Genomic DNA, 23,237 nt, shown 5'->3' with positions numbered 1-23,237 from the left:
CCAGGCCCCCTCCTTTCCTGCCCTGTGCTCCTCAGATGAGTGCTAGGGTAAGCACAAGAGGGAACATGGCCACGTGGCTGCAAACAGGTTGGAGAAGGAGGAGCGCTCTTTTTGGCATGGAGAGCCCTTGGGTGGGCCCAGCTGCTCGATCTCACGCACCCTGCATCTTTGGACTGGAGCTGCAGTCTCTGATGTTGTCATTCCCCTTTCCCACCCATCTGTTGGGGATCACCCACTGTTTTCCACAAACTCAAAAATGCAAGAACTCTTTAGATTTTTGGTCAGAGCCCTTTGTTGTTTTTGAAAGGTAAAATAATGCAAGGCTCAAGCATCCAGGAGGATGCTGATGTTTCAGTGCTCCTGATTTTAGTGACAGCTAGGCCTGATATGGGACTGATGGCTAAGGCCCCATAGTCCTCTGAGGTAGCTCATGGAGCCAGGCTTCCCACACAGACAGTAAACAGTTGTCAGGGGTTACAGCATGTTTCCAGGCAAGAAAGGTGGGGTCCATCTTTGCACTGCTCTTCAGTGAAAAGCTTCCCCCTGACATCTAATCTAAATCTTCACTCCTTTAGCTTAAAACTATTCCCCCTTGTCCTATCACTGTCTACCTGTGTAAAAAGTTGATTTCCCTCACGTTTATTTTCTGCCTTTAAAGGCTGCAATGAGGTCTCCCCTTAGCCTTCTCTTCTCCAGACTGAACAAGCCCAGTTCCTTCAGCCTGTCTTCACAGGAGAAGTGCTCCAGCTCTCTGCTCATCTTCGTGGCCCTCCTCTGGACCTTCTCCAAGAGCTCCACACCTTTCCTGTGCTGGGGACCCCAGACCTGGTGTCAGCAGCAAACTTGCTGAGGGTGCACTGGATTCCATCATCTGTGCCATTAATAAAGATGCTAAGGAGTACCTGTCCCAAGATGGACGCCTGGGGGACACAGCTCATCACCTGCCACCACCTGGACATAGAGGCATTGACTAAAACCCTCTGGCTGTGACCTTCCAACCAATTCCTTATCCACCAAATAGTGCACCCTTCAGATCCATATCTTCAATTTAGAGATAAGGATGTGGTGGGGGCCCATGTCAAAGGCCTTGCAGAAGTCTCAGTAGATGACATCAGTTGCCTTCCCTTTGTCCACTGATGCCATCACTCCATCACAGAAAGCCACCGGATTGGTCAGGCACGACCTTCCCTTGGTGAAGCCATGCTGGCTGTCTCAGATCACCTGCTTGTCCCTCATGTGCCTTAACATTTCTTCCAGGAGGATCTGTTTCTTGATCTTCCCAGAGGTGAGGCTCACCCCCCTGTAGTTCCCCGGGTCCTCCTTCTTCCCTTTCTTGTAAATGGCAGTGACGTTTCCCTTTTTCCAGTCCCCTGGGACTTAGCCTGACAGCCACGACTTTTCAAATATGATGGAGAGTGGCTCAGCACCCATATCAGCCAGACCCCTTAGGTCCCTGGGATGCATGTCTTCTGGCCCCATGGACTTGTACACATTCAGTCTCATGAAGCGATCTTGGACTTGCTCTGCCCTTTCAGTAGGGGGAATTTGCTCCTCCAGTTCCCCTAGAGGTTCAGGGATGTGAGGTTCAGGGATGTGAGAAATACGAGAATCCTGGCTGCTATCTCATTTAAGGATGAGGAGTGTGTCTTTTTTCTTTTAAGTATGGATCAATCATGTATGAACTCCCACTCAGCCTCCCTTGGTCCCTAATATTTTCATTTCATTCTTCTGCTGCTCGTTATTTTATGGTTTTGTCCTTGACTGGTAACATTTCTCTCTTGTTCTTCCTTACATGCATCATTAAGAATGGGAAGAACTTATATTAAAAGCTCAAGCCTCATGTAGACCTTAAGCTGTAAATAATGTTTTATACAGATTCTAAGATTATTAAATCCTTCCAGTTTGCCTCCCTTCTACTTTTTCAGTTCATTTGATTAGAGTGGAGATATTCTTTTGAAAATTAACTATTTCTGTTTTGATTTTGCAAGCAGCCTTCAGAAGATACAATCTGGCTGTATGCATTGTTAATCAGAAGATTTGCCATGGGAATCCAGAAACACTGCCTTCAAGAGAACTGATTGTTGGCATGGAAAAAAACACCAGAGAAACCCTGGAATTCTGAGATGCAGCTGACTTTCTAAATACAGGCAAGTTGCAATTGAAATACAGTTGTTTGGGAAGATAAATGCACTCAAAATACAGTTCTTTGGAGGGGGCTGGCAGGCACATCATGAGTGAAAGAAATTAGTAATGTGAGGAGATAGTTATGCTCAAGGATTAACTAATTTTGGACAGCTGGAGGAGCCAACCCACTGGGCTCCGTGCATTGCCTCTGTAACTATTTATCCTGCTCATCTTGATACCAGGGCCAGGCATCACAGAGCCAGGCAACTGAAGCTCAGCTTTTCCCTACAAATGCAACCAAACCAGCTGCCACGTTTTGCAGAGATCCTGACACTACAGTGCTGAGCTGCTCTGCATTCCACTTGATGAAATCTGCTCACCTCAGCCTGTGTGTTAGGGGTATGGCCAGTCAGTCAGGCTTTGCTAGTATGGAGCTGAGCAAGGAGAAATATCCTTACTAGAGATATTTATTGAAAAGCTGCTGAAAAGCCTCACAGTAGACAGCCTACACAACGAAACCGTCTCCTCCAATTAGTCCATGGTCATCAATGAGGTAAATGTCTCTGCCTTCTGACCCAGACAGGGTGGAGTTTTAATAACAGACATAAATCTGTTGTGCTTCTCTCCTCATGACTTAACATATGCTGTCAGGGCAATGCATGCCTCAGAGAAGGAGTAGAATTTATGTGTACAATAAAACAATAGAGCTTCAGTGCTATCAGCTGTTTGATGAACTTTAATATACATTTGCTATAAAACAGGCAGCAAGTACCAGAATGCGATACCCAAATAAAAACCCTTGATCCATTTGCATGACAGATCTTCGATTTACTCACATTCACGTGAGAGACACACATAAAAATTATATCCACGCTTAAATTCACATAGAAGCAGTCTGAAATACCCCCCAGTTGCAAGTGATACTGCAGTACTTAGCTAATACTCATGTTTCGATGGCTTTGCCTTCATGATTCTTCCACTGGTTCCTTTATGTTTTCTGGTATTTTGCCAAACACCTGTGAATCGGTGCACAACAAATATTCTTGCCATTTAATTTAGACTTGCACAGAAAGGCTATAGCAGGCCGGCTGCAGACCTAATCCCAAACCTCTAAAGAGGTTTAAGGCACTCTGGTTTCACCTAATCCCGAAACCTAAACCAGAATCACTGAAAACCTCCATAACACCACAGGAATGGGCAAATAAAGGGTTTCCACTATGAAATTATTAAAGGGACACGGTGTATCTTTTGGATTTGAGACCTAAGGCTTTACCTAAGGAGCTTGGGAGTCCACAATACAGCGTTTGTTTTGAAGACAGGACGCTAAAAGCTTTATTGAACTGCGGGCCGGCTCCCTGCTCCCACCCGAAAAGCAGCGGGGCGATCCCGGGGAGCAGCGGAGCACGGGAAGAGGGGGGAGCCGCGAGCAGGGCCGGCCGGGCAGCGCGGCGCGGCACGCGGGGTCCAAGCCGTGCGGGCAGCGCCATCTTGGGCGGCACAGGCAGCGCGCTGCTGCTGCCCCTACGGAGACGGCGCGTCTGAGAGCTCAGAGCGGCGGTGGCACGTAAAAACCTGCACTGGAACGCGACTTTCAGTGGCAAATCGTATCCAACTGCGGTACATTTCATCTGGCATTAATTCGTGTTCAATTAATTGGATTCTGTCGTTCCTGAATTCTGGTAACTGCCCCATCTTGCCACGCACGTTGTTATCTGTGTCGTGACAGGGGTACTCCATGCTCAGGGTGGCTGCCGGGAGCAGGAACTGTACCGTGCTCTAACGAACACCTCCGTAGCAAACCGCGCTGCGCGCCGTGCACGCGGCCTCACCGCCAACTGCGCGGTACCGCTGCGACCGGCTGCAGACGACCCTGCATCGCGAGCAGCTCGGCGCATGCGCGCGGCTCCCCCCCCCCCCACCGGTGCCAAGAGCGGCCCGCGGGCATCACGTGGGTCCGGTCCGCTGCCGCGCGGCGCTCCGCGTGTGCCGGGTCCGCGGGACGCAGCCCTGGGTGCAGCAGGGGAGCGCCGAATCATCGCTGTCTCGCTTCCCCCCCCCACTCCGAGGCGGAGCGGCGCTCGGTGAGAGGCGGCGGGGGGAGGGCGGGGGTGCGCGGAGGCAGCGGCGGGGCGGGCGGGAAGCGCCGCTCACTGGCGGGGTGCCGGCTCGGGGAGAGGGGGAGTGCGCCTGCGCGAGGCGGAACCATGACAACGGCGGAGCGGCGGCGGGGCGGTCCGCGTGCAGCGCTCCGCGTGCAGCAGCGGCCGCCCTCGCGCAGTGCCCGCGCGGCCCTTCCCGCCCGCCCGTCACAGAGGGGTCTGGGGCCGTCCCGGGCCGGGTGCTTCTGTGGCCGCCAGAAATGCGTCTTTTTAAGGCATTTAAAAGGAAGCAGTAGTGAACGAGCTCACGTGAAATCGTGTGCGGACCCAGATGGGGCGCGGAGCTGAATCCCGAATTTCGGGCCCGGTTCTCCCCTCCGCGCAGAGCGCAGCCCCGCGGACGCCCGCCGAGGTAACGCTCCGCGGCGGCAGTGAGCAGCGCGCAGCGTGCCGGTATTTGCCGACACAGAGCGCCGTGAGCAAGCAGCGCCGCGCGTCCCGGCTGCACGGAGCTCTGCGCGTCCCGCCGCGCCGGGCCCCCCCGGGCGCTGCTCCCCCTGGCGGCGGCACCGCGCTGCGCTGCGCGTGTCCGAGCCCGGCCCGTGTCCGAGCCCCGCGCCGTGCGGTTGCCTGCTCTTCTCCTCGGTAGCGGCGGTGGTTGAAACGGTGAAAGTCCTTACGCAGCTCCTTGAGATGCCGCTTTACAGTAGAAAGTCAGCTCATGTCCCGATTCAACACCTTCATTTTGAAATCAGTAAGGGCACGGTGTTTGGTAGCGCTCTGGGAAGAAACGAGGGATGTGAGAGATCGGAGTCAGGGCTGAGTTCCGCGCTGTCCCGGGGCCGTGTGGAGGAGCGCTGCAGTGCGGTTTCTTTGCAGCCTGCCTGCAGCAGAGCCCGGCTCGGGCCGCGCTCCGGGGCCTCGCTGAGCCAGCCGCGTTTCCTCCGCAGTTTGCCCTCCCCGTGGGAGTCGCAGGTTACAGAGAACACGCTTATTGATTTGTGTCTGTATTACCGCGTTTTTTAAGAAACTGCTGTCTTCTTTTTTTTTTTTAAGTATTTTAACCTGTTTGTTAATGATTTCTGTTAAGATTTCAATTGATTTGCAGGCAGGCTGGTTTTGTTACTGTAACAGTGTCCTGTGATCAGGAAATGCAGCCTGGCTTGTTCTGGCTCTATCAGTGATGCTCGTTCTGCAGATGGAAGTTACATTTGTGCACGTGCTGGGGTAGCCGCCAGCTTCTCCCTTCTCCAGCCTGGTTTTGGTTAAAGGGTGCAAAGACTTTGAGCATTAGGATTTAACGTAGTGGAGAGCAGATCTGTTGTCTGCATGCACCACACCTTTCCGGAACCTGCTGGTCTTTTTAGAATACAGCGAGTTTCTTTTTGCAGTGAAGCCCTTAACGACTCGCTCTCCTCTGTTCTTTCATTCTGAAGAGGTGTCTGCTGGCTCTGTGTCACGTACAGCTGCCTGTGCTGTGCTCTGTGTTTGCATGCTTTTATTTTTGGCTTGAGCACTGTTTTTCTGCAAGCTCAGCCCCAAAAACATTTCATTGCAGTAGTGAGAACCGTAAACCAGTCGGTTGTTGCTAATTAGCTGGTGTGGGAATGTAGCACTGAAAATTCTCACTTTCCAGTATGTTACGTGTGAAGCATTGTCTTCGTTGTGGAAACAGCTGCTATGACTGCTCTCAGTAACAAACTGTGCTATTGTAGGTAGGCTGGGTTAGAGATATATGTTACGTTTCTGGGGTTGTAAAGACAAAAAAAAATAGCTTTACTTTTTGAGCATCTTTTCTGAGTTGTAGTACATTACTGTAATTGTAATACATTACAAGCTTGAACCTTGTCACAGTATTGCATGGTTTGAGGATGTCTACACAGAAAAAAGGTGAGTTTCATAGCAGTGGTAGCACTTTGATCCCCAAAAAATCAGTGTGGATGGATTTGTTTTCTTAGTGTGAATGCAGTTTGACTCACTGCAATATGCTTGTTAGTACAAACGACGGGTTTCAAATTAGTAATAGCTTGAAAACTTACTTAGCTACTGTTTTGTGGGGTTTTTTTTGTTGTTGTTTGTTTGTTTTTTAAATACTGGTCTCTGTGGAGCAGTGGAAGTGCTTACAGAGCCATGAGAAAGAGAGACATCTACGAAAATACCTGTGTATTTTTTGCCCAAGCAGAAGAGCTTCCTCTTGAGCCTCGTGCTGGCACCGTTGTATGCTAAAAGGAAGCAGACTCTGCTTTTCCTAAGCAAAATACATGTGTACGCATGTATGTTTCACAACTTCCTATGGCTCATTTTGTTCATGTGCAGCTAATGATGGCATAGCTCATCTTTTCTAATATTGCTTCAGTACCATTTACGGTGTGGTGTACGTGTCCTTCCACTGAGGGGCTGTTTGAAAGAACTGGAGCTTTGTGGGACGTCAGGTTTGCTGTGCTGTGAGAAGCAGCTCATTGAACAGTAGGTGCTAGTTATCAGGAGCAGGCTGCGGGTCATGGTTAGGTGGCAAACCTTACAGGGTCCGCAGATCTGCTTAAAGACAGAGGTATTACTGGGTATTGGTTTAAAAGGCAAGTGTTAGCCTCGGCAGTTTCCAGAGCACTCAGCTGGAGAGTCTGGGCTGTGTCACGGTTCGGAAGCATTTCAAGTATGAGTCCATCTCTTCTGCATCTCAGAAGTGGAAACTGCAGAGCACTGTGTTTCCTATGGACAGGTTTGCTCTCACCGCTCTTCAGAGGGACGTCGAATCGGAACGTCGCGCTGTAAGCAAATGAGGAGTCCTAGGAGTAAAATCCTCCCAGGCTGCAAATTGTCTCTCTCATGATTTCTAAAGGTCAAAATGTGACTGTTACAGTAAAAAAAAAAAAAAAAAAACTAAAGGTCAAAATGTGACTGTTACAGTAAAAAAAAAAAAAAAGTTGTACAGGAATACCTTTCCAGGTGATATTCAGCCCTGACCTCTGCCATTAGGTTTCCCAGAGCTGCTGGGTGACTGCTGGCTGTAAGGTAAAGCTGAGCAGGAGCTATTTGCAAAGAAATGCAGAACGATGGTTTGCCTTTAAATTTTTTTTTATTATTATTTTAAGTTACTCCATGATTTTTTAGTAGAAGTTAAATTTATTTGATTTAGAGGAGGGAAGGGTTCTGCTTGAAAGCATAGCAGGTAGGAATGTTAGGACAGACTTTTTGCACTCGGACAGCTGGAGCAGCTGTGTGTTCCCCACTGAGATGAAAATGCTACACTTCGAGATTTAGAAAGGTAAAAAGTGTGACCGGAGCATTAAGTGGGAGGGCCACATGATACCAAAATTGAGCTCTGTGCTCATTGTAAAGAAAATCCTGGTTGTAGAAGGGAAAAAATGAACTTGTTCCTCCACTTTCTTTTTTTCCTCAGGAGAAAACACAGAATATATCCTAGGTAATAAATCTATTTTATGGCTCACATGAGAAAGGGTGGAGAAACTCCCATTATTTTCTTCCCAGAAATTGAAATGCACATGAGCTAACATGGAGACACTGGGATTTTCATCCAGCGAATGCACAGCTGGCTTCTGCTTTTATTATTTTTCTAAGCCTAATAATTTTTCATTTGATTAGCTGGTGGCTGACAAAGCCATCACTCGCTCAGAGTTTTGTGTATTTAGTAGAGTAGGTGTAATGCAAAAGAGATAGTGTAATACATACTCAGAAGCATAGCTCAAGTTGTTCGTTTGATGAGCAATCTCTACTTCCCTCTCCTTAAAATGCCAGTTTGTATTGTCTTTGTTTTGTCTTTGAGCATCAAAAAAGTAACTGCTTGAGGAGTAGAGGCAGGAGAGCTGTATAAGCATCTAAGAATTTGTTTTGTTATTTGCGTTACGGAATTGTTACAAATTTGCTTGATGCTCTGTGCATATAAAGAGATGGGCAGGACTCGTGTGGAGGTCTGCAGGGCCAGTCTTGCCGTGTGGAGGTGCTGAGAGGGTCTGAGGAAGAAAAGTCCTGGTTCGTGGGAGCTGGTGGGGAGGAAGGGCAGCGTGCATGCTGCGAGGCAGCAAGGATTCTGCACTCGCAGGGAGCGGTGCTGGGTGGGTCAGGGGGTTCTGCAGAGCCATGGATGTGCCATGGGAAAAGAGAAGCATGGTGAGACAAAGCAATGGAGGGAGCACGCGTCCATGGGGATAGCAGAAGGCGTGTGGGAGTGAGCTCCATCAGAGCTGTGGCTGAGCTTGGTGGGTAAGGCCATGGCTTCTGGGTTTGAAATCAGGGAGGAGAATGGCCTGTGTTCAAAACGACATGAAAAATGTTTAACCTTGATGAGTTCGTTAGGAATCTTGACTTCTGCCTAATTTGATGTCAGCTTGGTGCTCTTTTATGCATTGGATGCCTGGGGAAGGAGTGATTTTGTAAGGATTAGTAGAATCTTATCCTTTGTATCTGCATTCTGACCTGAGTCCATTGCACTTGCTGAGTAGTTGCTGAAAGTTCAAGCTCTGGAACTGGAAGGTTATGACTTTGCTAAGTGCCACGAGCCAATGTATTTTCTCAGCTAAGGAAGATGACCTTAATGGAAAAATAGGAGACAAGTAAGGCATTGTGGAAACTCTCTTTGGCTATCTCTCTCCTAGAGACTTCATGTCTGCTGCAGATCAGAGTACCAAGCACTTATGTCTCTGGCATAGGAGGTGCTGCCATGCTCCTGGCTGGGGGATGCTGCTGGCTAGCAGTGGCCCTGGAGCAGGCATGGTCTGCTGTGGTGGCACGCACCTTTTCTGCAGCACAGCACCATGGCCTTTCCTTTGCGCGCTGATCCCTTGTCCCAGGTGCAGAGGGCTGTCTGTCTGTCTGTCTGGCAGTCCTTCATTGAACAGAGGAGAGTCCATAGCGCTGTGTTGCAGAGATGTGTGGTCCTGTGAGATTTGGCAGATCTTCTGCTGGGAGCAGTTAGGCCCGATTGAACAAAACTCTCAAATTTGAGAACAGTTGGGAAAATGTGAAACATTCAAGACTTTGGTGTTTAGTTCTTTTTGTCTAATTGTGTGTTCAGGTCCTCCTCCTTTCACTTCAACAATTGAGGGTGTTGGTTACTTCCTCCCGTTTATGTAAGGCGAGCTTTTTATAGTCCATTTTTCCAGTTGCTGTGTGTGCTTCCTCCACGGCAGCGTAACACGTTATTCTTCCCACCCCTCCACAACCAGTTACACTAATGGAAGACCTGCATCTGTTTTTTTTAATTTGGTTTGTAGTGGATTTTATGTTATTTTTTAAATAATAAGAATGGAGCTATGGGATTGGACACAGTCATTATTCCTGCTTAGAAACGTGTTTTTTGACTAACTGTATTTTGTTCTTAGTAAAGGAAAGGCACATAACGTAGCAAAGAAAAATCAGCCATATTTAGTTACAGGGCATTGTGTTTGAACTGCAGGTTTTCAGCTCGGTTCTTGCTTAGCTGAAGATCCACCTGGAAAAAAAAAAAACGAAAAGAGTTTGTCAAAAACATGGATGGAAATGGGCTGCGTTCTGTTTTTTGACAAAAAAATTTCTTACTGTGATGCCACATGTAAAGAATTTTTCATTATTACCCATTCCAACTTGCGCAGTGGTTGCAGGAGGGGTGAAGGCAGTGTGGGAGCTCCATGCCCACCCGTTATTTTGCCTCGTGTGGGTGGATGTGGCACAGTGCTGGCAGGCTGGGAGCTGTGCTGGAGCCGTGCCTCGAAGCAGCATGTAGAAGGAAGGAGGCATGGCCGCGTCCCTGCGCTGGCTGAGATACGCAGCGCTGCCTCTGCTTTGTGAGGCTTTATTCTGGCATGCAGCTCTTGTTCACTGCTGTTGAAAATGCACAACTAATAGTGGTGACTGTTGAAAAATAGTGCTTGGTGGCTGAGAATTTGCTCTGTCAGGCAGTGTTGTTGTGCTCTTTTTTATCTGTTTCCATGGAAATAAATGGAAGGCATCACTGTTGGAGTGACCTACATAAATTTAATGCGAGGTGGGCTGAACTGCCTAACTACTTTGGATCTTTACGATGTTTAGTCTCCGTGTAGGCCGTTGCTTTTCCAAGTGACTAGTTTTAAGGTGACACTGGAATTCTGAACCAGTTAGGACAGGAATTCACTCTTGTCTTTTGCCATAAACTGACCACCAGCTGCACTACAAACTTGCAGCAACAGCAACCAAAAGTAGATCTGAATGCAGAGCGTGGACCTGAGGGTCCTTGCACCTTGCATCCCGTGGCCCCGCTGGGGCGTTTGATGGCCTGGCTGGTCGTTTCCCTCTCTTGCATTATCTGATTACTCTTTGGAAATAACATTTTAAAGGTACTGGTTTATTTTATTGCTCCATTGCTAAATTATTATAATCAACAGTTAGCATTTAATTGTTGTAATTTTATGCTGTAAATATTGTGTAGTGGCTGATGATGTAATTGGACACTTAATAGTATCCTTAATTTAAAAGTGAAAAGGGAGAATCTCTGAAATGAATGCCTTTGTGCTCGTGCCCGTTAAGCACGGTTATCATTATCTGGTGGCAAGGTATGATCTTCCAAGCTAGAATTCTCTTCTGTTTCATACTGATGCTGTCTTCATGCTAGATCATTCCTGTCCTAGAAGCACCTCGGGGTGGGGGTGGGAAAGGAACGTGTCCCATAGGGCCTCCTTAGACGACAGGTTTGGCCATGGGGGGAGGGCCAGCGGCAAGGATTGGAGCCCGGCCCTGCAGCCTGCTTCCTTCTCTCGCCCCGAGCAGCGCCAGCAGGCGGGCACAGGGCCGTGCGTTTGTAGCTGGGAGTCACGTGGGAGCGCGTCCATGGGGAATGGGGTGACATTATTTGTTGTCCCATGCGGGAGGAAGGGAGCCAGGCAGGAATTGTGGCTGAGTCACCCGCTCTTCCTGGAGCGCGTCCTGGGGCGGTGCCGCCGCGTGCAGCCTGGTACAAGACTGAGCCTGAAGGCTTCACCTCGCTGACTGCGTGTTCTGCAGAAGTCTTGCTTTCTGATAATGACTTTAATATGATTCAGTGTTTTCTCTTTTGCCTGATCTTGTTGATGAGCCTTCGTGCCTGATCCTTCCCTGCTGTCGTGGGAGCAGGACAAGCCTTCCCATGCCAGCGGTGCCATTCCTGCTCGGGTTCAGTGGCAGGGGCTAGGCGTGTTTTGAAGCACTGCTGGCAGTGTTGCTGTTTAATAGAGTGGACCAACACTGTGACCTTGTAGAAAGATGACTGATCCTGGAGCTGCTCTTGCGAGGCCTTTGTAACTCCTAAGCTCACCCAGGCAATGTGGGTAGAGCAGTTTGCAGAACTGGGGTCCTGGTACTGTTTGCCAGTTCGCATTCATTGTGATTGCCTGAAATTAGAGCTCCTGAGGCAAGTGTGTGTGAACCGAGCCCGAAGCACCCAGTCTTGAATGGGCGTATGGAGAATGGCTGGGATTTAGGTTCCTGTGGGTCACTGACAGTACTTACTAGAGACTACTAATAATAGCAAACAGACTCATTCCATTCCCGCATCTCTAGGGTTTTAAAAATCCAGCAGAACCAGCAAAATACCTAAAGCACAGCCAGTGAAATCCAGCCAAATTTTGTAAAGATTACAGTGCTAGTTTCAATTAAATATAAATTGTGAACTTAAAACGTACAGTTTGCTTAAAAGGAGGTACTTTGCCAAACTGTAACTGTACCAATTACTAAACTAAGAAATAGCACTTTAAGAAATCTGCGTTTATAAGGCTTACGAAAAAAACCTTTCAGATATTTTTTATTGCTTTTATTTAACCATGTGATTCATGTTTAATCCCGGTTAGACTTAATTCATACATACATATCTTTATAGCAGGCTGTGCACTTCTTATGCAAGTGCCTGCTCCGTGTTACCACAATTGTTCAGTGAGGGGTGGAGGGGGAGATAGGGAGAGTACAACTCAGTCACGTCATCTTTTGCATATATGAGAAGTCTGGCTCACATTATACCTACAAGAAATACATGGGTGCTCATAATTCATATTATCCCATAAAATTTAGAAGAGCGTTCTGAGACTGTAAATGAAGGTAATTTATGTACAAAACCTCATCTGTGAAGAATTTATTGCTATAGTAGGTATAATGTGCTTTGGCAATCCTCTTCCCTGAAACGAGGAGTTGCAGATTTGAAAAAGGAACTTACCTTGCAGGCTGAATTATACCTGGTTTTATAGAAAACACATTATTGTGAAGACTTTTGTGTTTGAGAGAGATGAAGACAGCTGCTAGGTTAGTGTTACTTGGCTGCTGCTCACAGATGTGCGTGAACATCTTCACTGTGTGAGCAGTCTCCTTAAAATCTGTGTTACTTTAGTGGTGCTGCTCTTGTGTAAAATTACTGATGTATTTTGGACCTTAGTGGGAACTATTTTACCACTGAGGAAACTGCAGAAGTCTGTCTGCAGTTACAGAATTTTCTAAAGTGTGGTATCTAAAAGTGAACATTCTGCTTTGCAGGGGTGGTTTGCTAGCAATTCCATGAAATCCGGCTCTCATTTCCTCATTCAAGGACTTCACTGGGAGCATGTGGCCTCATCCTGCCCTCTGTACTTGTGCAGAACTACTAGAGAAGGACCACGGGATCCATCCATCTCATTGCCTTTAAGACAAAGGCATTTCTGGGTGACAGCGGGGAGATGTGGCTGCTGTGTCCCGGCAGATTTTGGATGGAGGCGTTGGCGTGTGGTGGTGGAAGTGAGTCTGGAGCAGGGCAGGGCTGGTGACTGATGAGAAATAGCATGGTGTAGCTGAGAATGTGCTCCATCAAATTACTGCGTGCTTTGTTGTAGTTTTGATGGAAATGAATTGCAGGTGTTACTTTTGGAGCAAACGGTGCATTTCGTTTTGTTTCTTGTGGTGGAATGTGACCTCTTTATTCTGTTAAAATTATGTTGTGCATACATGCTTTTATAATTGTTGCCTCTTTTTGACCTGAACACTTCACTTCCATTAAAATTAATTGTATGAGATGAAAATTGAGGGGAAAAAAAGCAAACGGTTGCTACTCCCGTTTTTACACATAGCGCAAAGTTACATTGAAGTAGGGAATTATCTAGTTAACTGTAAAATATGCCACTTAAATGCATGCAGCTGGGAATGAAGAGAAAGAGCTGGTAGTGTAATGTTAGAGGGGCTCTGGTCCTGGGCGTTACTGGAGGCTGTAGAGCTTATCACTGCAGAAGTGAACCAAAGCTCTCGAGGGTTGATATGGAGCAGGTAGGACCTTTGCGTTCTTCAGCTGTGTAGGGAAGCAGTCTGCTCGGCTGAGATGGACAGGGAACTGTATCGCTTCCCCTGGGATTTTAACTAGCAGTTCTAGGAAGTGTAGGTGTTTTGGGAAGTGCTATGAAAAATGTTGTGCTATTTCTTCCGGATGTGGATCCTTGGACAGTGCACTCACTCTCAGCCACTTCTCTGTTGGCTTGCCCTACAGCAGCAATCCTAAACCACTGAGAGCAAAGACAGCTTCCTTTGCCAAGTGTGTTAGCTCAAATTATATCTACAGGAGAATGAAGTGACTTCCCTCTTGAAAGTCGCGTGATTTTTGAGGTCAGTGAAGATTTATCCCAACAAGAGTGTCACCTGGCTGCAGCGCAAAGCCTCGGAGGGCGTGAGTCTGAAGTACTGCTTTCAGTTCTCTGCTTTCCCAGATGGGTTTAGTGCAGTTAGAGATGGGACTGAAAATGACAATTGAAACAATTGGGGGAAGTGGGACAAGTGTCATCAGAGGAGAAGTTAGAAAGGCTGGTACTCCTCAGGTCAGAGGGAGAGACTTATCTCTGGGATTTAAAAAGTCGTGACGGTGGTGGAAAAGCTGAATGTGAAACCTCCAAGTCCTGCAGTGCAAAAGCTATAGGGCACTCAACGGAGCTGGATGGAGACAGGGTTTAAAACAGGTAAAATAAAATGCTCTTTCCTCTTCTGAAACGTCAGGTAGTGAACTTGCTCCCACAGGAGGAAGTGAAGGCAGTGATATCAGTGGGTTCGAAAGGGATTAAGGCAATTTCATGGACAGCAGGACCACAAATGGATAGTGAAATTACAGTGCCTTGTAACGCCATTAATATAGCAATTGTGTGTGGGTAAGCCTGGTGGGAATGGACTGCAAAAGCAGTCAGGCTTCTGTCTCTCTACACAGCCTCTGTAAATAGCCCTCCACTGCTGGAAATGGGATACTGTGCTACATGGACCGCTCGCCTGACCTGCTGGGCGTGTCATATGCAGTGCTAGCAGCATACAATGCTTTCCTTTGAAAAGATCTGGTTGTTAATGTGCTGAATTCTTGTAAGGATAATCAAGAAATAATTGGTAGCAAGCGTGTTAATACTGTTGATACTGGAAGTATTGATACTGTTGATACTGGAAGTATTTTAATGTTTCAAAATCTGATCCATTGATAGTCAAATGCCTGCCTGCTACCACGCATGTTACTAACATGACATTTATTTGGAAAACGTACAGATTGGGAAGCAAATTTTGTATGCGTGTTTACTGATTTTTCTTGGCGATGAGCGCTGAAGTGAGGAGCCAGCTGCCGCATGGTGCCATGAAGGTGCGTGTGACAGCTCTGCAGGAAGCAGGTCCTGGTTAGGAGCTGCTTCTTCGTGCTGCAGTACCGCCTGAGATGGCCTTGTGCTCATTTGAAGTCGGCCAAGTGGAGAGGAGGAGGCAGCAGGGGGACTCCAGGCTGTGCGCACCCACAGGTCAGGGCCCAGGGCTCGGGGTTTGGTGCCTGTGTGCGCTCTGGGCTCCGGTGACACCAGGCAGCGGCGGTGGCCTTCCCGTGGGCTGGGGCATCCCCACACAGCGCCTGCTGCCTGCCCAGCCCCCGCCACCCGCACAAACCCTGTGTACATAGGGCACTGCTTTGTGTACGGTACACAGCCCTTTTATTATTTACATCAAGGTTTCTGTAAACTTATTTAGATGTCGTTTTGTTATCAACCTTTGTAGCATTCAGAGGGGACCTGCAAAGAGGGGAAAAAAAACACTAAACCACTTCAGTATAGTAAACAGAAAAGTTCTTTAAAATGTCCGTGTGTGTTGTATTTTGGGAAACAAAAATATGCCATATTAATTAGAGGAGGTGTTTTTTTTTTTTTCATATGGAGTTTTGCATGCTTGTACTGCTCCTCTGCACGCAGGCTTTCGGTGCAGGCCCTTCCATGCGCCGTACTGGCGCAGCTCAGGCTGGGTCACTGGGCCTGAGGAAACCGGAGTGGACGGGAAATCCAGCATCGAGAAACCCTTGCTGGTGGTGTGGGCTCAGAGGCACTGCTGGGAAACAAGTTTGGTTTTGAGTTGAATGAATCAGAGGCCTAGTTCTTAGGAGTATTTCCTCGTGGCATTTCAGTTCAATACACGTTAACGCAGAACTGTCTGACCAGAGCCCGGGCCTCACTCCTGTGAGCGTTCTGGTGCCATCGTGCTCCTGTTTTCCAGGGAAGCACTTCAGCTGTAGGGCAAAAATAAGCACAGTCTTTTAAGTCTTTGCACCTAAATATGTTCCTACCTATTTTTAGACACTATTTACTTTTTGCAAATTTATCTTGATGTGAGGAAAAAAAAGTTTCAGATGTATTGTTCCGTTAACAAAGATTTGACCCTCGTCTTTATAGACAGGGTTTCACTATTTTTCCTCCCGGCCTTTAGTTCAAAGGCGTGCTTGAGGCACGCAGGCAACAAAACAGTGCCGTTGTATAAAGCAGAGATGTGTGTTTTATATCACGGGAGTTTAGAGAACAATGCGAAGGTCAATTGTGTTGCTTGCTCTCCTGTCACACGGTGTGGGTGTGTACATGAATGCATCCCTGGAATTCCACTGTGGGATTTGCATCTTTGAAGCTGCTGCTAAAATTACTGCCGAGGCTCTTCCAAAGGCGGATACTGATAGAAGATTCAATGAAATCGAAGGTCGCCAGCCTGGTAGGCGCTGAAAGATACCTGGCTATGATACTATTTCTGATTTAATAATGCGAATGGGAGGCTAGCCCTTTGTAATAATTAGGACTAATTACTGAAGAGGTGTTGACAGATGGGCTAAGAGGAAACAAACTGCCTTTATCCAATGGCTTAGAGTCAGATTACTAGTCTTGTGTTATCTGTTTCTCAGAAAGTAGAAGCTTCAATCATTCACTAAGTCTTCAAAGGGGAAAGGGATCCTAACAATATACAGGATTTGGGATGAAGCTATGAAATACGTCTTTGACTCAAAATGGCTAAATTAATCTCCTTTCCGTAAATTATCATACTTCTAAAGTTTGAGTTACAGACGGAGCACCTGATTATCGTCCTGAGAAATAAGTGAAGCCAATATGACGGCTGGCCTGTGGTTTGTTAGCGCTGCTCCCACTCGTGGGTTAGCCTGCACTCAGTTCCCTGCTCTGTTCGTAATGGAACGATTTCTTTGTTTTCATCTCACGCCATGCTTGTTATCCACCTGAGAAGGAGACAAGGGAAAATATGCAGCAATCTCCCACACAGTGTTTTGTGCAGATTTCATTTTTGCTTACGAGCAGAAAATACATCTGCCAAAAGACTGCAGTTACTTACCTCTTTAGGAGACGTGATCACGGGCATTTTAGGAAGACGAAAATGGTAGTTGGGTTTACCGAAGAATTACTCACTGATGTAGCATTTCCTTGAAATATTTCCCCTCTCCTTTTGGAGGCGGTGGCCATGCAGTACGACTGCATGAAGTGGGTACGGTCGTGTGATGGGAACGGAGCCAGCAGAGATGCACGGGGTTCAGCTGTTGTCACGCCAAGGGGTGCTCGGGGCGGCTTCCTGCAGGCAGGGATTTAGGAGCCTCGCAGCCCCCCCCAAGCCCCGTTTCTTCTGAGAAGAGTGAGATAAATACAATTGCATTTAATAGCATTTATCAGAAGAGGTAGCTTTCAATTATTTATTTACTTCTTAACAAAGGAGGCCTTTTAATTAGTGTTTAAATATTTATACCAGTTTTATTGTGCTGTAAAATCGTTATACTTTGATCTAGATTTTCTGGTTGGAGATAATAGGGCTGGTAAAAGTTTTCCTATTGGATTTGGTCAGAAGATGACATGATGTGATCACCTGGTGAAGGATTGACGCCTCAGTTCTGCCAGCGCGGTGCAGCGGGGGCTGCTGGCGCAGTCGGGGAGTTGAAGCTGAGGCGCTGCGGAATTGTTTAGAGCTCCCCACGAGGCAGTGATGCAGTTGTGCATCCCGCTAGATTTTCGCCAGGAATAGTTTACTGCAGGTGACAGGAGTGAAGTTTGAAGTCACTTGTGTAAACTGTGGAACTGTGTTCTGGAACTTTGGCTTCTTTCCATTTGTAGATGTTAATTAGCATTATTCCCTAGAACAGATCAACTAGTCAGTCAGAACGTCGCAGATGCAGGAAACAGGGCCAGGAACCGAGAGCTGAGTGTCGTCAGCATTCAGCTGCTGCTCAGCTTGGGAGCAGCGTCATTAATGTCCCTCACATCCAGTAACGCAACTGTTCAGTATGGGGCTGGGCTCAGAGCGCTGGACATGAGAGCAGGTTTAATGAATGCGCCCTACACGCTCTTTCAAAATGGATGTAGCCTGGTTTGATGAAACTGGCATGGAAGAACAGTTGTGGGTTTGTATCTCAAGTTTACACTTAAGAAAAGAGCTTAGGTTAAACTGTTCAACTTGTTTTATGTTCAGGTAATATTTGCCTTGTAAATGTCAGTCCTGTGTGCACAGTGATTCTCATTAGATTTCTTGGACTAATTTGCTCTCCAATAGCTTGGCTTCTCCAGATGACATTTGTTTATACTTCATTGGTATCCTAATAGACAAATTATTAATTAGGCCTGAATTCTGGGAGGTGTTTCGTAGCGTAAGAGTACTTTATAACCTGTAACTCTGACATATACTTAAACATGACGTAGGTAACGCTGTTTCCTTTCTCTGAACATACTGGAAGGGTTCTTGGAAAAGATGAGGTGCGTGCGCCCCGTGGTGCGCTCTGTGCTGCGGCACAGCTGCCTCTGACCTCAGGTCTATGTGGAAGGAGCGGATGCAGCTTACAGTACTGTCCTCACTGCCTTACTGCTCAAACCATGACGTGGCAGGGAGGTCTCGCTGGCAGTGGGAAGGATGGCGTGTGCCTGCACGGAGAAGGCAGAGCCCCAGTTCTGCTGACTGCGCCGTGCTGGGCAGTGCCCTGCTGTCCTGCTCCGCTCCTCCAGCGGCAGAGATGGGCCCGTGCAGCGCTCAGAGCTGTGCTGTGGCTTGCGATGCTCTGTGGGTACTGCTGCAATGAGCCAGTCCTGCAAACTGCCTTCAATGGAGCAGTGCAGCCAGCACCGCCTGGCAGCTCGGGGAGGTGTCAATTGTGTGCAAAATGTGGAATTTGGAACTCGAGCTGGACACAAATAGGAATTGCCTTTGGTTGTTCGCATTCCTTCTATGTTTATTTTAGTTTATTCCATTAATCAATTGCAATTTCAGAGTATGTTCTTTATCTGTTTAAAAGACATCTGTGAAACAAATCTTGAGAGTGACACAAAGGGGAGGGGCTGTGTGAACGGTTACCATATTTCACTATAAATGCACTTCCCACTGTGATAATTCTGATCAAGTATTTAGCCTGTTCAGGTAGGGGCGTAATCTTTTTTTCTTCCTTTAATGAGTGTGCGTGTTGTGAGCACGGTGAGTTCTCTTCTCTTTCGTTCTGTGTAATCTAGTGATTACCTGGAGCTCAGCTCGCGGTGCTGTTATCGCCGCTGCTCACCTGGCGCTCAGCGCAGCACGGAACTCGCACCACCCATGGGAGAAGTGGTTGCAAGTCCCCGGCGCTCATTGCGTCGCTGCGTCTTCGCGAGGCGCTGCTCGGTGCCTCCTCCCACGCAGAGCTGTGATTCAGGGACATCCATGCTCAAAGGAACTTCAGGGCTTTGTTCTCTAAGTGGCAGGAATCTTTATTCCAAGTGCGGCCAAAGCAAAATAAAATACTCTACTCAATATCCGTATACATCTCCGTTTTAACGTAGTTAGGCCGCTTATAGAGTGAGAAAAGTTTTAGTTACGCTTACGGACACCGGATGTAAAATTAAAACGCGGGGTCTTGTAAAACTCACTGAAATATTAAAATCAACGTGACTTGAAGATGAGCGTAAAAATGAGTTTTGGCCTCTCCCCTCCCCCCCCCCCCATTGGCTGTAGGGGCCGGATCCTGAGCAGGGTTCCACCTCAGTGGAACTGCTCCATTTCTGGCAGCTCCGGGCTTGGTCCTGTGCATCAGGAACCGAGTGCTCAGTTATGGTGTGATGTATTTCAGAGTATAAGTTAATTTCCTATAGGTTGTTCTTTATTACATGGTATCGTGTTACATGTACATTTCCTTAATTCCACAGACTCTTCAGTTATATTTCACACTTTGAAGAAAAAATATAGAAGACAAAATGGCATCCGCTGTGTATTGTGTTTCCTATGCCCTGTGGGAGGAAAAGAAAAGTAATAGAGCAGACAAATAAATAAAAGCGGTGTTGAAACTGGCATGACAGTTTCTGCTCTTGCGCCACGGAACTGCAATCAATTTCTTTGTCTTCATTGGTCAGATGCCAGAATAACAGCATAATATTATACAAGAGTAGATTAATTAAAGTAATTATAACAGAATAAATTAATCATAAAAGTTTGTCATGGGAAAAATATGTGTTTAGAATTAATTAGTTTTCAAATAAAGCGATACTTTAATTGTGCAGAGTTACAGAATCCTTAATTGCAGACACACAATTCCGGCTCAAATAACTGCAGTTGCTGTAACAACTTGATACATTTCTTCTCTGTCAATTCTTTTTAATAGTTTGTTACTAAACAAGATTATTGCAGGAAATGTTTGCTAAAACGTCTGGAGGTTTAATTAAGCCCATGCTATCTGAGGTCGTTATTAGCCCTTGGAAGCAGCGGGCTGGTGCTGCCCCAGGCGGCGCTGCTGGTTCGGGGGGCGGGCAGGGCCGGGCTGTGCTGCTCACAGCGCTCATGGAGCGTGCCACCTGAACCTCGGTGAGCTCTGGGCTCTGCTGCAGTGAGGAGGCTGCGTAAATTCTTCCTTTCGCTGCCGTTCTGCATGTTCATGTTCTCCAGAGTTTCTAGGAGGTGTGGCAGCGTGGGGTGTCCTTCCTCATCTGCAGCGTGAACCTGTCGATGAAACACCAGAACTTCGTCTATTTCAGCTGTATTTCCACGCTGTATTTTAGGCTCTCCTTACTGAAAGCCAGGGTGCTGACATCACGAGGGAGGGGTCTCCCATCTTCAGCCCCCGTGTATTTAGTGTGAGTGTCACCGCGATATTTGGCTGCCTTCAAATGCTGGCTTTGGTAAGACGTGCAGTGCCCCAAAGGTGTAACTGTGCTGGAAGAGGCGGCGAATCTGTCAGAATAAGAGCTGGAAAAAAATTATCAGTCTGACGCAGTGGGAGTACTGGGATGATTAATGTTTATGTTAATGTATGGCTTTTACATAGTGATTAATAGCTTTTTGTTGCAGTGACCAAAATGTGTAAGTGGCAATGAGATCCATATGCTAACTCGGTGTCTTTCAGATAATCATTGTAGTTCTTAGTTTTGTTCCCATGCTGACTCTGTGTTTTCATGTGGAAAGTAATTGTTACCCAGCGTCTTAAAGCTGCAGGTGGAAGCGTTTGAAGGAGAGCATTGAGGCACGGCACGGGGCTGGGTGCTGCTGGAGGTAACGCACTGACACGTCTATGCATTTTTCTTGCAAACTTTGTTGCTTAAAATCATAACGTACTCTGCTTTAGTGTCTTCCTGTTGTGGAACACTGAGATACAATAAAGGCGCTAACGCCATGAGGAGCCGTTACCGGAGTGCAAGCCATGAGGGCTTGTTGTGTTGCATGATGGTTGCTCGGCTTCCTTCCTGCTCCCATTCGATTCTTTGGCGTTCTTCCAGCTGCTGGTCAGCACTTTTGTTTGCCGCCGATCCGTGGTTGGCTGTTAGAATGGAAACGTGGAGGCTTCCGTGGTCCGCTGTGTAGGTGCGAGGAGACGGGGCAGTCTGGGCTTCCCCCGCTGTCCCGCGGACGCGGCCTGGTGACACGCAGCCGCAGCGGAGGCAGCGCGGTGCTTGCCGCCTGCAGGGAGCAGGGCTCGTGTCGTCGTGCAGCAGGGTTCTGGTGTGGGCAGGAGATTGCCCGGCCAGGCAGTACCAGCCATTGCCTTCTCCTGGCGTTGGAGCGTCTCTAGCAAGTTTGATGAGCTGAAGCGTTCCGCCTGGAATTCTGTCCAGACGCTGCATTGCTGGTGCCAGCGCGCTGCTGGGCGCCGCTAGTCCCTCGCTGCGATTGGTGTGATTGGTTTTTTATTGTGTGGGGGGAAGGGCGAAGTTTAAGGGCAAATATCAAATATGAATACACCTCACTGTGCTTAATTTGTACCTCGGTTGTCACTGGTAATATGGAAAATAACCAGTTTTAATAGCATGCATTGGTTATCCTTACGTCTAAACATTGACCGCTTTATCAATACGCTTTGCTAGTTCAATCAGAAATCTTGCCTCTGCTTGACATCGATTTCTTGATTCAAAGGTTCCTACTGATTTCTAATTTAAAATTGAAATTCGTTTTTTTAAAAATAGCTTCAAAGAAATCCCAAGAGTACAGTACAGGTTGATATCTACATTTAGCACCGAAGGCTGCAACTGGAGCTTCAGTCTGAAGGGGTAACGGCGCGGTGTTGGCGGGCTGCTGAGTGAATTCCCCGGTGTTGTGAGGCTCTGCGCCGTGCAGCACGCTGTGCGGGGCTCCCACACCTCCCGGCCGTGCAGGCCGTGGCTGTGCAAGCTTTCCTTCTGCTCTGCTCTCACCAGAGCGTGTTCCTGTCGCTGCACACGGCGGACATACCGTGTGTCAGGGGTCTGGAGTAAGAATGCTGGAATCAGGCTGCCTGGCTTTTAACGTGGGGTTTAAATCCAAGTCGCTTCTTCATTCTTCCCTGAGCGTTTTATGCACGCTGATTTGCTGCTGAATGCAGAAAGGCTTTTCTTTGTGCAGTTATTTTTCACCCAGGTGCAAACAGATTTCTGTATAAGGTTGCCTCACGACATCTCTTTAGTGCTGACTTTGCTGTTTCACTGTATTGTCATTTATTTCATTTCTATATGCACCAAGAAAAGCTGGGCTTAAAAAGCAGCCACAGCGCATCTAACAGTCACTGGTGTACAAACCACGCACCGGCTTCCAGACCTTCTGCTGTCAGAAACACGTAACTCGCCTCTGCTGAGGTGAACTTTAACTCATTCGCCTTGTGCACATTTGCCTGGCATCTGATTTAATCACGCGCAGCGATGCTACCCTTCAGTGGGCCCTGCAGCCCCGCGTTGTCGTTGTCCCGTCTGGAAGAGCCGTGGAGCCGGGTGCCCGCGGCCTCAGCCAGGCTGGGCTTCCTGCAGCCCCGCAGCGTGGCCCCGCGGCTCCGGGCTGTGCTGGGGCTGTGCCGCCGCGGGGAAGCACGGGTAAGCGGTGTGAGGGGAGCGGGCGCTGCCCGGGCTGCCTGCTGTGTTTTAACACTGGGGATTGTACGCGGAATGGAATGAGCGACGCTGTTTGCCGCAGTCCTTCCTTTCCACCGACTTCCCCTGCCATGCGGCGGCAACGCGCTGCAGCGCAGCAGTGTCACCGCGCAGCGCGGGCAGGTACGGACGGCAGGGCGGGCTGAGAAGGGGCCTCGTGCGGAAGGGAAAGAAGCTGTGGAAGGAGGAGGATCGCTTCCCTCACGTCTTTCCCAGCTCAGCTCATTGTTTGCTGGGGTTCTTCCTGTGGGAGGGTGGCACCTGGCAGACGAGGAATTAAAAAAAATAACAGGGATTTCTTGTAGCTGGTGGTGAGCACACCTGGATGTGCTGAATTTTTGCAGCAGTAATTATGTCTGCACACCTGCTGGTTTCGGTCCCCAGTCAGTTTGCCAGACGTGCCTAGAGAGATTTATTTCACCTGTAGCTGAAAAAGTTCTCTTGCAATGGAGCTTCTACT

The 23,237-nt window shown here is 47.9% G+C and overlaps 1 protein-coding gene across 1 annotated transcript in view; it reads left to right on the top strand.

Annotated features, from left to right (window-relative positions):
• GNB1L (G protein subunit beta 1 like) overlaps positions 4,018 to 23,237 on the top strand; it is a 38,572-nt gene continuing 19,352 nt past the window's right edge. Inside the window, 1 exon segment of the mRNA XM_021413349.1 lies at positions 4,018 to 4,205. Within this exon segment, the coding sequence (XP_021269024.1) occupies positions 4,018 to 4,205 (188 nt within the window).

Source organism: Numida meleagris, chromosome 14, assembly GCF_002078875.1.
Source record: "Numida meleagris isolate 19003 breed g44 Domestic line chromosome 14, NumMel1.0, whole genome shotgun sequence".
Taxonomy (NCBI): Eukaryota; Metazoa; Chordata; class Aves; order Galliformes; family Numididae; genus Numida; species Numida meleagris.
Note: the sequence above shows the minus strand (reverse complement) of the source record. Positions and strands in the feature narration are given on the sequence as shown.